The following is a 16,859-nucleotide window of genomic DNA, read 5'->3' on the forward strand; positions in this document are numbered from 1 at the left end:
GAATACGTGCCCCCGATGCTAGAGATATTTACATTTTAAAGCATATCTCTATCATTAAAAGGGGGCTCTGTTAGCTATTATAAAGGGGGCAGGAGCTTTTAGTGGTGGGATGGAGTAGTGGGAGGAAGGGGTAGGGGTCCTCCTCCTCAAACTCATCCAGTCTTGTTCAGGAGAAGCCAGCCCACCAAATTCAGAGACAGCTGTTGCCTCTTCCAAGACCTTAACTAGAAACTGCTGTCCGTCCCATTGTCCCGCTCCTGCTCCTTCAAGCAAGTGATCTCCTTTCTAGTTATTCTCTGTTCTGCTTCAACAAAGGCATGCCACTTAACAGCATTCCATCATTGTCCCAATGTTGTTTCCTCCCTGCTGTCCCCTCCTGAAAGGACCAGCATTACCACAAGAAAACATTCAGGCGATTAGAATGATCAGAACATGAGCAGTGCCAATCTTTGGAGACGTGATTATGGACATGTTTTATTCTCTTAACTAATTTTTACTTTCTACTCTTTCTACCATGTACTTGCCTCCATTTTCTTCTCATGCAACGTTTTTAAAGATTTTTTTCATTTATTTGAGAGAAAGAGCACCCGCACTTGCCAGCATGAGTGGGGGGAAGGGCAGAGGGAGAGAATCCCCAGGCAGGCTCTCCGAGGAGAGCAGAGCCCCACCCTGGGCTCCATCCCAGGACCCATGAGATCAGAACCTGAGCTGAAACCCAAGAATCCTATGTTCAACAGACTGAACCACCCAGGTGCCCTTCATGTAACTTTTTTAAAGTTAACTTTTTGGAGGGCGCCTGGGTGGCTCAGTCAGTTAGACATTGGACTTGTGGTTTCCGTTCAGGTCATGATCTCAGAGTTGTGGGATTGAGCTCCACATCGGGCTCCTTGCTCAGCATGCAGTATGCCTGTTCCTCTCCCACTGTTCCTCCTCCCCGCCTCAAATAAATAAATAAATAAAATCTAAAAATTAACTTTTTGTTCAAGTGCTAACTCTTATCTCACTGGTATTTGAAGTGAGATTCTACTGAGGGTTAACTCACACACCTTATTTTTGTCTCGCAAAATCCAGTGTTCTCAGCTCAGTTACACTTTCATCTGAGTGAATTCGATTCAGTCAACAAACACACATACACATACATACATATATGCCTTCCCTGTGTGAGGCCTTATACCTTGCGATTTCTTTACTATGGAGCAACGCAACTACATCAACAGGCTTTCTTCGTAAAGAACGTTACTTCATAACATCAGCCCTGGGGCCAACACCAGGATCTTCCACAACTTTAATGACAAAGCATCAGGGAGTCTTAGGAGTAACTGAGCAGGACCAGACCTGGGCTCCTCGCCCACCTCCGCAAATCATAATCATCCACGGACTTGCAGAGTGACATGGAGCAAAGGAGTCTTCAAATGGCCATGCCTCAGTTTACCCACCTATAAAAGGTACAATACATCCCTCAAAGGGGTGTAAAGAGAATCCAGTGAGGTAATGTCTAAGTGTTTGGAACTCCTTGGCAGAAAGGCGCTACATAATTACTATTTGGTATTTAAGTTGCCCTTCATGTGCGCCAAGTACTTTATGATCATTCCTTAGGAGTTACTCCCAACGACTGTGAAGTTGTCTTCACGCCTATTTCTGCTTTCAGGATGAAGAAACTGAGCTGGACAAAAGTTTGAGTGATTTGCTGAGGGTCACCAACATGGTGCTGTGGTCTCACCAAAGGAATTTCCAGGTCCTCCCCCTCTTTTAACCATAACTGAAGCCACATCTTAAATCCAAACTGCCCGTATGGACCAACTCTCCATTAAGCTATTCTTAAAGAGCCCTCACAGGATGGAAAACGTTGCAACTTGTTTTTGCAGGGGTGCGTGAATGGTGAGTGGTTGAAACAGAAACCAAAGTTCCAGAATTAGTAACATTGAGTTCACAGTCACCCCCCCCTTTTGACACATCCATGTTTCTTTTCACTTCTGGTAAGTACAACAACCTGTTTGGGTACCCTCCTCATCTCCTTGAAGAGCCTGTATTTTTCTACTAATAATTTCCAGAGCCAAACCTAAAGGGGCACAGAGGCCTGGTTAAATCACCCTGAGTACTGCCCAGCCAAAAGGCATACTAGCATTTTTTACCCAAGTTACAGATCATGAAAATCAGCGTCAAGAAGGTGACGTGCAGGGGCGCCTGGGTGGCTCAGTGGGTTAAGCCGCTGCCTTCGGCTCAGGTCATGATTCCGGGTCCTGGGATCGAGCCCCGCATCGGGCTCTCTGCTCAGCAGGGAGCCTGCTTCCTCCTCTCTCTCTGCCTGCCTCTCTGCCTACTTGTGATCTCTGTCAAATAAATAAATAAAATCTTTAAAAAAAAAAAAAAAAAGAAGGTGACGTGCAGGCTGAGAGCTAATGGAAAGACAGAAGGTACCAGCTTGCCTTGGTGTGAGCTGACCTCTTCCCCAGCAGCCACTTCCTGCACAATGCCAGTGAGAGGTGCACAGAGCGAACCCCGGAGTCACCCTATATCCACTGTGCCTAGAGAAGTCCCACCCCAGGTTATGGTACCCAGCTCTCTTCAAACATGCTCCTCCACCCACTCACCTATTTTCCTCCTTCTGCTTCATTCAGCGATTCAATTACTGTATAAAAGAAGACTCTTGGTTTGGAGACCTGTACTCTCACAAAATGACAAGAAATGTGTGGACAACAACATCTAGAAAATGTTGCTTGGTTTTGCAATGAGCAACAGTCAAATGACCTCTGAGGATCAGGTAGAACAGAGGAGCTCTTTAACATAAATTTGGGTCGAGAGTTCCAAAGCAACTTCAGCCCTGCCCAAGCCAAAACGGTGAAGTAAGGGATTTAATTTCCTCTCCCTACATGCCTCTTTCTTCAACTTCTCCCCCTCTGCCGGAACATTCCCTCCCACCTCCTCCCCACCATTGGCTCGGGACTCTTCACAGCTCCCATGGTGAAAGGCACCAGATCCATTTCCCTTCATCCATCTTCCATGAAAATCTAGCTGTACTGTATTTTAGTCCCTTAAATCCTATTCTAACAAGCCTGGTAACAAGGGCCTGAAAGTCTTAGCACCAAGCAAGATGAGTACAGCAGCCCCCACTGGTTCACAGTTTCACGTTGTATGGTTTCAGTTATCAGCCATCAACCATGGTCCAGAAGCAGATGATCCTCAAAAGGTCAAGACAGCAGCCTAACGCTACATCACCGTGCCTACATTATTCCCCTCACCTCACCAGGTGGGCATGTTATCCACTCACATCATCACGCAGAGAAGATGCGTGAGTACAGAAGGGCAAGAGAGCTTGAGAGAGAGAGGATGGGACCACACTCACATAACTTTTATTAGGGCATACTATTATGATAGTTTTATTTATTACTAATCGTTGTTAATCTATTGCTGTACCTAATTTATAAATTAAACTTTATCCTAGGTAGATATGTATAGGAAAAAAATTAAAAACGAAAAAAGTATCTATAGTGTTCCATACTTTTCATGATTCTGGGCAGCCACCAGGGATCTTGGAACATATCCCCCATGGGTAAGAGGGGGCACCAAGAGCAGACAGACTCTCAGTGGGGTGCCCTGCATATCACAGCAGCCAGTCTGCATAAATGTTGTCATTTTCAAAAACAAACACTGAGAGTTTACCACTAACAAGTTCTCACGAAGGAACCACGAAGGGATCTGTATCATGAAAAAGGAAACTGAATCCAGAAGGAAGAACTGAGGTGCAGGAAGGAACGGTGAGCAAACAAACTGATAAACGTACAGCTTAAACACTGAGAACGACTAATCTGGGGAGGATAAAACGAGGATAAAAAATATCAGACAACTGAGGAGAAGAGAGGAAGTGACGGCAGTTTAAAGTATGCCAAAGGTCTTATTATATTATCCGAGAGGCAGACAGAGATCATGATTAATTTTATTAGGACAAACATATGGGTTAAAACAGTGAGGATAACTACGAAAAGAAACAGAGAAATTAAAGGGTAAATTTCGAACCAATAGAGGAGGAAAGCCAGCACGTACCTAGAACAAAACTGAATGAGGAAACATTCTGTAAATGGGAAATACTTGCAAGAGGAGGAAATACGGAAATATAAAAACCAAAACTCACACCTTAAAATAGTAGAGTCCTGCACTTGTTAAGAGTAGCCAGAGCTGAAAAGCGTCAGAAATCCACATTGCAAGTGCAGACCTGCAGCAAGTTTGCAAGGGTTCTAGTTGGCAGCAACCACCTCTGAGGCTGGTGGAGACCCTGCCTGTCCCCTTGCGTCACTGTTTACTTTCTGGGGCCCACGACTTCATGAACCGCTCTCCCTTTACTTCCCAAAACCTGCTCCCAAACAGGATTCCAGATCACTTCTACTGACTTAATATAAATTTAAGTCCAAGTTACCATCTCCGGATGTGTCTGGATTTAAGCCTTAGACATGAATTTGAAAGTGTGCTCTAATCTATTAGCAGATAGATTTTAGTCACCAGGACATAATGGTAGACACTGGGGGAGAAACAGGGGGCCCTTCCTTTGCTACTAAAGAATAACACCCCAAGTACAGTCTCCTACTTGAACTGTTGTATATGACCTTGAATTTAGACCTAACTAGCTTTTATGCCCCCTCAATTTCCCAAAGTTACTTGAAAAACATGAGCAATGATTTTCCATACCCACCTAGATTAAGACTTTGGAAATTTTACCTCTGGACTATGGGTGGGCTTTCACGGACATCATCCACGCATCCTACTAATATGCTAAGTAGGGACGAGTATGAATTGAAACAGTCTAAACAGCAACACAGTCTTTTTCCTCTGTTCTCTTTAAGTACACTATTCTCCTCTGGTCCAGTCCTCCTTGAAGAAAATGTTACAGCACAAACAAAATAGAAGTAAGGTAGTTCAGTGATCTATCAGGCATTTTCTTCCTTGGAAAAGAAAAAAAAATTTTTTTTTATCAATTACTAATCAATTACTCAATATAGCCCCCCCAAATTTTTTTTTCCTCTCTCTCTCACATCCCTAACACTATTTTAAGAATGAATGATTTCTGACTTGCACCAAAACACAAAGTCCAGACACATCGGATCGAGGATAGGTGTGTTTCTCGGACACATATCACTTGAAAACCTGCCAGACTATTTAGTAAATCTATCAACTGGAACACATGCATGTGGAAAACGTGATCTTGCTGTGAGAGCCTCAGCTCCTTGTGAACACAAGTCCTGTACAAGAAGGAAGCCCCGTGAGAGCTGGGAAGCTGGGGGAAAGTGCAGAAGAGGGACATGAGCGTGTTTTAATGGCTGTGATAATTTGCCATGAAAGGACGCGAAGGCCAGAGCTCCCTGCTGCAGCCTGCCATGTGCTGCTGAAGTCAATTACTGCCATGCAGTCTGCTCACGAAGGAATGTGTAAACAGGCCATATATCCTTGCATCAGTTCCACAGAACGTTGCACAACACAAAATGCCTCTCGATGTGTCATTTCCTTCTTGGCCATCTTCCCAGCTCCTGACAGTCAGTCAACAAAAAAAGGACTGAAAGAGATTTAAAACTGTTCTTCTCAAGAGCACATTCCACCCACCACCAGACATGACCTCTACCAGCCCTTCTGACTGCCCCCCTGCCCCATCCTTCTTCAAGAAAGGGAAAAAGGGAAACTTATTTGAATATTTTTACCTGTTATTATTCCCTACAGTCAAAGATTTTTCAACAACGCTTTATATACTAATGATGGGACTGATTAATATTAAAGACAACCCAACCACGCTTATGGTTGCTGACTTGTCAATATCAAAGTATGGCATTTACGTGTAATTTCCATTCCTTGGGCACTTCAGAGACCACGAAGAACCAGGGAAATTCTGCAAGGCAAGAAGTAACCAGCTTTTCTACTAATGCTTTGCACTAAGGACTAAAATCCAGGCCTGTGGCATCAGGAGTTTGGTACGGGAACTAGCAAGATTTTCCCAAATTATCTGCACAGAGAGAAAGATGATGAATTCAAGAACTGAAGTCCAGAGGTGTCCAATGGCCTTAAAAAATTCTTCTGTTAGCCCTCCATCCAACACATTTTACATTCTCCCCGCCTTTCCCATGTGGCCAAGCTCTACATAAGCATCCACCATCTATAAATAAGCAGAGGGCATGGGCCAAACACCATTAAAAAAAAAAAAAAGTCTACTCTTTCACCCAACTGGGATGAAGAGTAGCAGAGGATAAAAGTGAGCTGCCACTGACATCAACTGGAATGAGGAAGAGAAAAGGCCAAGCCCTCCACGCCCTCACCCTTCCCGGGGCTGGCAAACAGGCCCAGGTAGAACAGAATTAGAGAGAAATGAAATGATGGCAGCCCCAGACCACCCTGATTTGTTTCAGCCTGTTACCTTAAGTTCCTAAGGTAAAATTTCTGCAGCTGGAAGTGCCTTAAGAAGGTGGAATAATAGAACAGTGTCTGAAGAATTATAAATGTGTGATGCCCAGGTGAGAAGGCCCAAGCAGGAAAAGAAACCGGTTTGGCTGAGGACCTCAGCCTGAAGAGATGAGCGAGCCCAGGGGGGTTCAGGCAGTCCGAGGAATACAAACATCACCCTGCACTTCCAGACTGCCTCTTCCCTCCCCTAAGGGCCAGTCCCTACTCAGGTCAAAATGCAGCCAAGCAGGGGCACTCCTAGGTGGCTCAGCTAAGCATCTGACTCTTGATTTTGGCTGAGGTCGTGATCTCAGGTCATGATCTCAGGGTCCTGGTTTGAGCCTCGAGATGAGCTCTGCACTCAAAGCCGAGTCCGCTTGGGATCCTTTCCCTTTCCCTCTGCCCCTCCCGCTGCTGATACGTATGCTTATGCACGCGCTCTCGCTCTCTCTCTCTCTCAAATAAGTAAATAAATAATTTTTTCTTAAAAATGCAGCCAAGCAGGGCAGTGTTGCAGGAAAGGAGTTCAGTCAACATGAAAGAAGAAGCCGAGCTTCTTCCTTCTCCCACAGGGTCAGGACAGGTAGCTAGCTGGTCCACAGGGAATAGCAGTGTCCCAGCCATAAGTACACAGGTGACAGCTTTGGTCATCTGTGACCAGAGTAGCGGTGATTTACTTCCCTAGGGCACAGCACGCAAAAACTCTTAAACACCCACTCATGTGTGTTAGGTTATCAGGTTCACAGATGTGCTGGCAAGTGAAACCTTCCAAAGCTGGGCGATAGAAACTATAAAACCTCCAGGCTCATCCAACTGAGGAGTCATAAAATACTTCCGCCTCAGACTGGCCATGTTGCCAGGCCAGGCTAATAACCTCCTTCTGTTCAAACAGCAAATGTTCTTCTCTCATTCAAGTATTGATCTGGTGCACCTTGATTTGACCTGCTAATACCAAGCACCCCAAGGTAACACTCATATCTTCAATTCGAAAGGAAGTTACTATAATTAAAACTTGGGAGTCGCCTTGCAGATTTTTTTTTTTTTTTAAGAAAATGGGGTGGGTGGGGAAGTAGGGTAATTTTTTTTGTGATTTTGATGGTTGGGTTCTTGAATGGAACTTGGCAGGAAAGAATGTCTCTGTGATTGTGAATTAATATAACTAGAGGGCCTGGGTTGGAGACTCAGTTCTCTCCTTAAAACTGGTAAGAAGCAGACAGGACTTGAACTACTTCCTCCCTTGATAATAAGGCATCACAGAACCGTGCCCAAACCTGATGCCTAGCCTCGTTTTTCCTGCCCCGCCGTAAGTGTTGCACACATCCTATAAACTTTGGACAGAAAACCTTGCAGAACTTTAAACATCCTCCAGATTAGAAAGTTGAGAGATCTTTCAGAAGAGGATACCTCAAAAATATCATTGTGTTCCATGGCAACAATGACACTTGCCATCTAAACACTTATGGAGGTTGACGGAATTGCTGAGTCGATGAACCAGTGTCCCCATCACTCATGTCTTTATGGGTTTTCTCCCCCTCAATCGAGGCTGAACTGTATCTTGCTTTAACCAGCAGTATATGAAGGAAGTAACTCCACGACAGTTCTGAGTCTTAAAAGCCAGAAGAAGGACTAAAAGCTCCCACTCTTGCACCTTTGGGAGACCTGACCGGCCATGGAAGAAGTTAGACTGTGCTGGAGAGACTGGATTGAGAGACCACGTGGAGGGGGAAAGGCTCTAGAACCACAGAGAAAGGGAAAAAGGCCTGGCTGTCCCATCGTTCCAGCCAAGCCCAGCCTTGTCGCCATCCCGCCAAGGCAGCAGACCTAAGAATGCACCCATCACGGATGTTCCAGCACCAGCCGCCATCTTCCTGCAGCCAATGAAAGACCCCAAGCAAATCTGCAGAAAACCCATCCAGATGAACCCCGGGCAGCCCACCAAATCCTGAAGAATTATAAACTGGTTGCTGTTTGAAGCTATAATGTTTTGGGATGGTATGTTATTCAGCAATAGATAACTAAAAAAACAGCAAGAGAATTAAAAGGATCCTGACTGTGTAGGGCGATTTATTTTTTCCATCCTCTGCATGGCCAGTAATACCTTTACCATCAGCCGGCCTCCTTAACTCAGAACCACAACTCTGACGTTGGGAAGTTTTCACCTTCCTGTAGAAATTCTCTCACTCGGACGGCAGTGGGAACCAAGGGCACATACAGAACAAAGGATCCTAATAGAAACTGATGTTTGAAAGAATCAGGCATCCGAACATATTACCATAGCTGCCGCTGCTCCACTCACTTCTTCTGCTGGCGAACATACGGCAGTCGTTCTAGCTCACTTGCCAACAGAAGGTCAAAACGCCTTGCCTAAACACGGGACTTACAAATTTGGGATCTTAGGTATGATGTCATGTCTTAAAATGATAAGCTGGCAGAGAAAACAAATGGCATTTTGTAAAGATGTGCACCGTTTTCATGTTTACGCTACTTAAGATGAAGGTTCTAATAAGTCATCGGCTATGTTCCTTTCAAGGGAAGTTTTATAACTGAGATGAATCACAACTGCAGAAGATCAAAGTGAAAAAACATCAATGATGCCATGGGGTACTTTTTAATCTTGTAATGAGTGATGATCATGTGTTCTTATGAAGTTCGTCCAACTGCCAACGCCAGATGTGTACATTAAGGACAGAAATTGTTTGTGATCTGACAGCACCGGTTCAGCTGCCAGAGACAGAGAACACACAAGGATGAAACCTCTCTGATTTTTGAGTGAAAAGCAAGTCTTGGCAGATGTGCTGATAAGCAGAGCCTCAGCGGGGGGCACTAGAGCCATTGTATCCTCTCTCGGACTTCTCTTGGCTGCCAACAAATTGTGTGTATCATCGTCTCTGCACAGCTGTCCCCAGGCAGCGGGACTACCTGCTCAAGGCACAGTTTATAACACTTATTAATGTCATTTACTAATGAGCAGAAATCAGTAAAACCGTCTGCAAGAAAAAAAAAAATAAGTAACACGCGAGGGAGCAGAGTCTAGATGGTATCTATTTCCTGGAAGCGTGCGAGAAGCAAAACTCTACAGCAAACTCCTCTGACACTGAAGGGAATTGATGCAGTAACAACTCAGACTTAATGAGCACTTACTACATGACAGTCGCTGTGTTACATATTTTATGGACGTTACATCATTTAACATCTTGGCAGCAACCGATGAGGAAAATACCATCGTTAGTCTCACTCTAACAGATGAGGAAGTTGAGGAAACGAAAGTCGGGTGACTGGTCTACCACCATATAGCTAACGGGTCAGTCAGTGGTGGAGCTGGGATTTCAATCCAGACAGTCAGACACCAAAGCCACACCCTTAATCACTATGTGAGGCTGAATAAAGATCCAACCAGTTAACCCAGAAATTGCCCTTGTCCAAATAGCTCAGCTACCAAAAGTAGCCTTTTCAATACATATTCTGATCTCTGGAGGAAGCAGTAAAATTCCATTAATGGGAATCAATGGTATAATATCCTCAATTCCATCAAACCATTACAATAATAAACGGATGGATACTATTTCTAGGACAACCACCATTTGAGGAATTATAATTTCACTGGAGAGACGGCTCAGACAATTGCATTGTCTTTTTCTCTCTCCCATCTCCCACCTTTTCTAAAGCCCTACTCTGTCAATGGGTTAATAGCATAAGCCAGTTTGAAATCTAAAGCAAAGGTTGGTAAATTGCATGCCAGACCAACCACTTGTATGCCAGACCGACCCACCACCTTTTCTTGCAAATAAAGATTTATTGAAATACAAACCCCAACCATTCATTTATGTATTGGCCAAGGCTGGTTCTGAGCTACGTTGCCAGAGTTGAGTCCTTGTGACAGAGAAGATATAGCCCACAAAGCAGAAGTTATTTCCTATTTGGCACTTCATAGAAAAAGTTTGCCAATCCACATTCTGGAGGATTCTCCATTTAACAGTACATATGCACCAATCATTCCAAATCCTATTAGAGTTGAAGAAAATGGAAAATGCCGGGCATTTTTCACACCTGGGATGTGAAAATTTAAAGAATAATACTGAGAAGAGTGCTATGCTCTCCATGCCCAAGATGGCCAAGAGCAGAGCAGAAGGCAATAATCCCGTATAGAGACTCAAGGTTATAGGATTAAGATGTTGCTGATACCATATCCATCCTTGTGTCCAGGCACTGAGTTTGGTACACCCCCTCATGATGTCATCATGACATCACGTTGTCACATACATTTCTGGTCCTTGAAAAATGTTATTACTCAGTGGTCTGCCACTCACGATCTGCATCTGCTCCCCCTCCCACCCTCGGCACCCAGAGCCCAAACTCAGGTCACATATATACCACCTGCCCCTCTATCCTGGACTCTCCTCGCTTTCAGAGCACTTCTCTGCCTTTACAAGGCAGCAAGCCTATCAGCCAATTAATTCTGCCAATAACCTCTTGGGAATGAGGAAATGGTATCCTCACCTGAGAGAAGTGACTTTCCCAAAGCTACCCCATTTCCTCACCTTCTATCACCCCTTTCAGAACAGGGCTGCACCCACCCACCTGTCCCTATTTCCTCTCACAACCATTACTCTTGAGTGTATGGACACATACACAAACAGAGGCACGCGTGCGCACACACACACGCACACACACACACACACATGCACACACACACACACATGCACACACACACACAATAATGGTTTTTCCAAGAAGTGAGAAGAGCTGCTGAGATCAGCAGGAAACATCTTTAAAAGATAAGTATTAGTAGTGCTAAATGTTAAAAGACTACTGTCCTGCTTTACACAAGACTGAAATGGATGTCCCTGCCTTTTCAGGAACTCAAGGGCTAATTAGATAACATGTGGCTTCCATCGCAACGCATCGTCCCCTGACTTATGGCAGTCCAGGAACTTCAGCCAAAGCTCCACACCAGACCAGACAGTCCTGCTCTGGTCTAGTCACCTGCACTGCATAACCACTGGCTCTTGTGACCAGAGACTCAGGGTAACCAGAGACACATTGCCTAACAGAACATTCTCAACCTGAATGGAGCCTGCACTGACCCAACACTGTGAGCCTAGAAGAAGCCATACACATGAAAGGAGGAGAAAAGAAAAACTTCAAAGACTGGCTTTTGAGGCAGGAAACCTCCCTACTTCAGACAAGCAGTGAGCCTTGGTGAAAAGAGACAGCGGCAAGAGGAACCGAAGGCACCCTACGCTCCTGCTGCTAAATGATATGCTACTTGAGGAGGGGAAAAAATCGGTCCTTTTCTCTGTTTTAGGGGAAGATCGGTCACTCTCACTGTCCAGGCAGGTGTATTCTTGTGTAACAAATATTTCTGCCAGCCGTACCTCCACCACAAACCAAACTAAACTCTCTAAACCCAATGGCTGGGACTCCCATGTACTCACTCATCAAAGGCAGAGTTCAATATGTTTCCATTGGCACATTAGTTTTCATGTCATATATATATCAAATAATCTTTAATCCCTAAATGCAGTTAAAAAATGCTGCTGTACCAAGTTTGATCAAATCGGTTTTGGGGGTGGGAATGGAGAGAAAACCTGTCTCTATTTACATTTGGGAGGAAAACGCATATTGGCCCAAATGGGTTACGTGTACTTCTTAAACGAATGCCCGATCAACCTTCTGGATGTCCAGACAGACAAACCCACCAAGGCGGATTTAGACGTGGTTTGACTCTATCTGTTAAAAGAAACTATCTATAACAATTACCAGAACATGACCAAACAACAGTGTTGTAACAATCAAGCAAGTTATCATTTGCAAATAAATTCTTTGTAATTAAGCAGTGTGCTCTTTATAAAGGGAATTGAGTGGGCGAGCTAAAAAGTTAAAACACATTCTTAGACCATGGGAAACACACACACATGCTTTTTGACTAAGCTCAAGATTTTTCAGTCTGTTGTTTTCCTCCTCAGCTCTCATGGGTCTGCTCGGCCCTGTCTAGTGTGTACAGCACATGAGAAGAATGTCTTAGCCCGCACCTACAGTGACTGAGTGATTCTCCACTCCTGTCCCCCAAGTTAGGTAAGCCTTAGCAATTCTGTGGCAAAGCTGACCAGTGTAATTTGATCTTCTACTAACTGTGAACTTCTGCTAACTGCCCCTCAGTCCACATACATGCAGAGAGCATACTTGGCAAAGAAACCGTTTACATGAAAGTAGTCCTAATGCTCAGGGACACATTCCTCATAGGGTCCCCCACACACCCTGTTTACCGTTTCCAACAGGAAGGTGAGTACTTACTTCTGGGTTCCCGGGGTCCATCCACTGTAACTTTAATAGCTCTGTGATAGGTGGCTACTTGGGGAGGATTTGTGAAGACAGTTATGGTCAAGGTGAAACTCTTGCCTGCAGATGTAAAAGGGGAAAATCCACAGTGAATAAAAAAGGCAGCACTGGGGATAACAGAACAGCATAGACATCCAGATTGCACTCGAGCATGTCTGAGGAGGTAATGAAACAAAAGCAAGAGACGGGGCTCTTTATTCTCAATGAGAAAGCCTCCGATGGCCACTTTGGGGAAGGAATAAACTCGCTGAGTATCCAGACCATCTTCACTGCAGTGCTCTACAAGAGGGCTCTGACTCCCAAAAAAAAAAAAAAAAAAAAAAAAAAAAATGCAGCTCAGTAGCAAGGAGTGGTAATGAAAACAAAAACGCTGGCCCACTTGAAGAGGATTCTCTTCCTTCCAGTCCTCTCCAACAACATCAGGAACACATCCAAACACAGACAATTTTAGAAGTCTTTATTTAGGATTAGGTCATGACCCCATGAGAGAACAATAGTAAATCACTGTTGATTATGTTATTTACTTCACATGGCTTTAACATTTCATTTATTTAACTGCACTACAATAAGAAGATGAAAGAGGAAGGTTCTTATGGGAATCATTTTAACAGGAGCCGGTGTCTCCTGTCCTGCCTTAATGTGCCTGTGGTATGATGATTTCATCATTACTGGAACAGAGCTTTTCTCCTCCCTGCCCACCCCTGCCCGAACATACAACCTTGCTGTTAAATCCTGAACTAACTCCCTGACAGTGACTTCTTCGCTCCATGTACACAACGTCTCCCAACGTAAGTGAGAATTGCTGCTTTTAGCTGAGGGTGTGCTTCATAGAAACACGACATCTGATGTTTCAAATTAATGAAGTAAAGGTGATGAATAGAGGTGGGGGGAAAGAAGACAGGGAGAAGTCTGGGAGCAGACTCAGATGTCTGCCTTCTCCAGAAGATCCCAGACCCTGCTACCCAGACTCACTGACAGTTGTAATCAGTTAGATTTGCAACGGTTAGTCATGTCAGATAGTCAAAACTGCAAACTGTTACAAGACAGGAAAAGGTGGGCGTGAAACAGTGACTCAATAAAACCTTCATGGCAATCTCAGGCCAGAGTGTGCACTTGGCCTGCTCCTGTCCCAGACCTTGAAACAGCTCGTATTGTTTTGCTTTGTTTTTTTTTTCTGGTCAGAGACTGTTTTTCCCCTTTACTGAAAGCTTGAGGGTATTAAATCAAAACGCAAATCTTAAACAATATGTAGCAATGCAGAGTTTAATGCAATCTTCTCAAAGCTTAATGTGGAACAGGTTCTACACGAGGCTTAATGTAGAACAGGTCTTTGGCTGTCAAATCTAGTGAATGGGTTTTCTTTTCAACCCCGACCATGTAAGTTCCTAAAATATGTTTAAGACACACATCATTTGTTACTCAGTGTATATAGTTTTAAGATTCTTTGGCTATACTTTTCCATGGCCAATATAAAAAAAAAAAAAAAAAGAAAAGAAAGAGAGAAAGAAAAGGAAAGAGAAAAAAAAAAAAGACAAGACGCAAGTTGGGGGAGGGAAGCAGACGGGGAAAGATGAATACTGATTAGAAAACTACTAACTGTCAACCACTTCACACATATCTCATCTAGTCCTCTCCAGTTAGCTTCATCACCTACAGTTCACATATGAGGAAACTAAAGCCCAGAGAGGCTTAGTAAGTCAACCACACAACTAATAAGAAGAAAAAATCAGGGTCTGAACCCAGGTCTTCCAGGCCTTAAAGAGAGTGCTCTTCTTTTAAACTGTCAGAGAAAATTTTGAAAAATTAACAGATCATTTATTTTTACATGCGTCCCCATCAGCTCTATAAGACCAAGAAACAGTAGATATAAATCCACTAGCATAGTATCTCGCCAGGAGGAGGAAAGCATCTATTTTTAAAGTGTCACTGATAGATCATATTTCATCCATTATAGACTGAATGTTACATGGGTTTAAAGAAATGCAATTGTCTGGTTAGGAACCAGAGGATTTATTATAAACATTAGGGCTAACTGGAAGAAAAAGGCAGCTGGCAATCTGAACTAGTTACAGAAAACTCCAAGTGTACAGGATGGGAGATCAGAAAGCTGAAGAGGAAGCCACTGGATCCAGATAGAGACCTCAAAACAATGCAGAGACATCGGGGAGTGAATGGGCTGAACCCCTAGATTGAAAGGTAAGTGAGATTAAACCATACAAGACGCCATTCTGGGTCAGATCAGTGGTCTGTGAGCCAGAACTGCTTTTCTACAAGGCTGGTTAGCAAGGCAGCTGTCATCCTTGACACAGATCTTAACAAAGCAAGGATGTATATGTCTCACTTGTCCTTAAATAAGTCTAAATGACCTGCTAGTATTATTCAGACTCATGAACTTATCGAAACCTGTTCTGAGAATATTTCTATTTGAGGCTTTCATATCTTCGTTCAGATATTAAAAGTCATCAATGCTTCTCCCAAATTCAAACACCTTGTGTAAGAACAAAAGCCAATATAAAATTACCCTGTAAGTATAAAGCACCTAAATGTTCAAAGCAGAACCAGTAAAAATTCCTTTTTAAAAGAGGTGGGTTTGGGGGAGAGGAAACCAGTCCTTGAAGTATGACTACAATCTTCTAAAATCAAATCCTGAAGATCAAGATGTACTTTGACAACTAAAATAAAAATTAAGGAGGTTCCTTCTACCTCTTACTGCCCCTTCAGGAGGAACATGAACCTAGTGTTCAAGAAACTTCCAGAAACTACTACCCAACTGAGCAACTGGTTTTTCACCTCACAAATAATAATGCATCTCCTAAGTCAAATGTTTATTTGAGTACTCCTAATTTACTTAAATTTTGTTTAAAAATTAAAAAAAAAAAACCTTTTTCTAAATTCCATTGTTTACTACTTTGCAGAAGTGATAAAAATGCTGACTTCTACCGAGGGAGCTAGATAGCTAGCACTAATGACAACTAATTATATCATCCTTGGCTTCAGCTAGAAACTAGTTCCAAATATGTCCTGGAGTCATATATTCTCCAAGGTAAATACAGGCACTGTCATTGAAAGACAATTCTAACCTAACTCGAGAGGCTATCAGGGACAGTCGATAGGATAAAACTACAAGCAAGGATTGTATCTTGGACTGATATAGTACCAAGCTCTGTAAACTGTAGGTGCTTCAAACTGCTTGTAGACCACAAGAAGCATGTTTGATGTAGAAGTGTGGACACACAGCACGAAAACTTAAGGACCAAATTTATTTCTGCTGAAATAGCAAACAAATACTTCTGTTTAAAAATGCAAAAGAGGGAAAAAAAGGGGGGGAACAACAAAAAAAGGTAAGCCACTCCTAACTTGATGCAAGTTTCACAGATGCTCTACTTTTAATTCAAAGCACTTTCAAAAGTCATCAGTTAACCCATTATGACAAAGTAAGTAGTGAAATAACTCCTTTATATATCTAAAACTGTTTTTTGATTTCTGAGAATTTATCTCTCTACCACTGAAAAGAAAAAGTGTTAACATTTGAGAAATTCGGTATTCTTTATTTTTTCATGCTACTCAAAATAGAAAATTGTAAATAGCTGGGGGGGGGAATACAATGGTAGGTACGTGATGATCCAGACTTCATCATTTAAGAGAAATTTAGAAGTGTAAAAATCAGAGAGGAAGCTGGAAGGAGTTTGTTTTGTTTTGTTTTTAGAAAGCATGTCAGGTACACAGGCAGGTTAAAGGGTTTCCTGCCACTGAAAAACTGATCTTTTTTCTTCCCCCGCCCCCAAGAATGGCATCTCTTATCAGTGTTCTCTCTCCTTTCATCCTCTTCATTTCAGCTTGATATTACTGCTTCCTTTAATATAACATTAATGTCATGATATAAAAATCTATTATTAGCGATAAATCAATTTTTTCTTTCTCTCTCCACCCACTCCCCCCCGCCCCCAATCTAAGTCTCGAAGACAAGTCTGGACCAATTTCTCCATCCTGCCTCTGGCAGAGGACTGTAGCACTTCAGATCCTCCACCAAGTCCCGGCTGCTTCAAAGGAAAAATCCTACTTTCTTCAGTTAAGATCATAAGAAATATAGGGGGAGGGGGTCA

The 16,859-nt window shown here is 43.2% G+C and overlaps 1 protein-coding gene across 7 annotated transcripts in view; it reads right to left on the reverse strand.

Moving 5' to 3' along the window:
* The window catches only part of RUNX2 (RUNX family transcription factor 2), a 225,351-nt gene that overhangs the window by 196,861 nt on the left and 11,631 nt on the right, over positions 1 to 16,859 (reverse strand). For all 7 annotated transcript variants that reach the window (XM_032862024.1, XM_032862028.1, XM_032862023.1 and 4 more), the window contains exon 3: positions 12,712 to 12,816. In XM_032862024.1, the coding sequence (XP_032717915.1) occupies positions 12,712 to 12,816 (105 nt within the window). The remainder of the gene's footprint in view (positions 1 to 12,711; positions 12,817 to 16,859) is intronic.

The sequence above is a fragment of the Lontra canadensis genome, unplaced genomic scaffold (genome assembly GCF_010015895.1).
Source record: "Lontra canadensis isolate GAN:19392208 unplaced genomic scaffold, GSC_riverotter_1.0 scaffold23, whole genome shotgun sequence".
Classification (NCBI taxonomy): Eukaryota; Metazoa; Chordata; class Mammalia; order Carnivora; family Mustelidae; genus Lontra; species Lontra canadensis.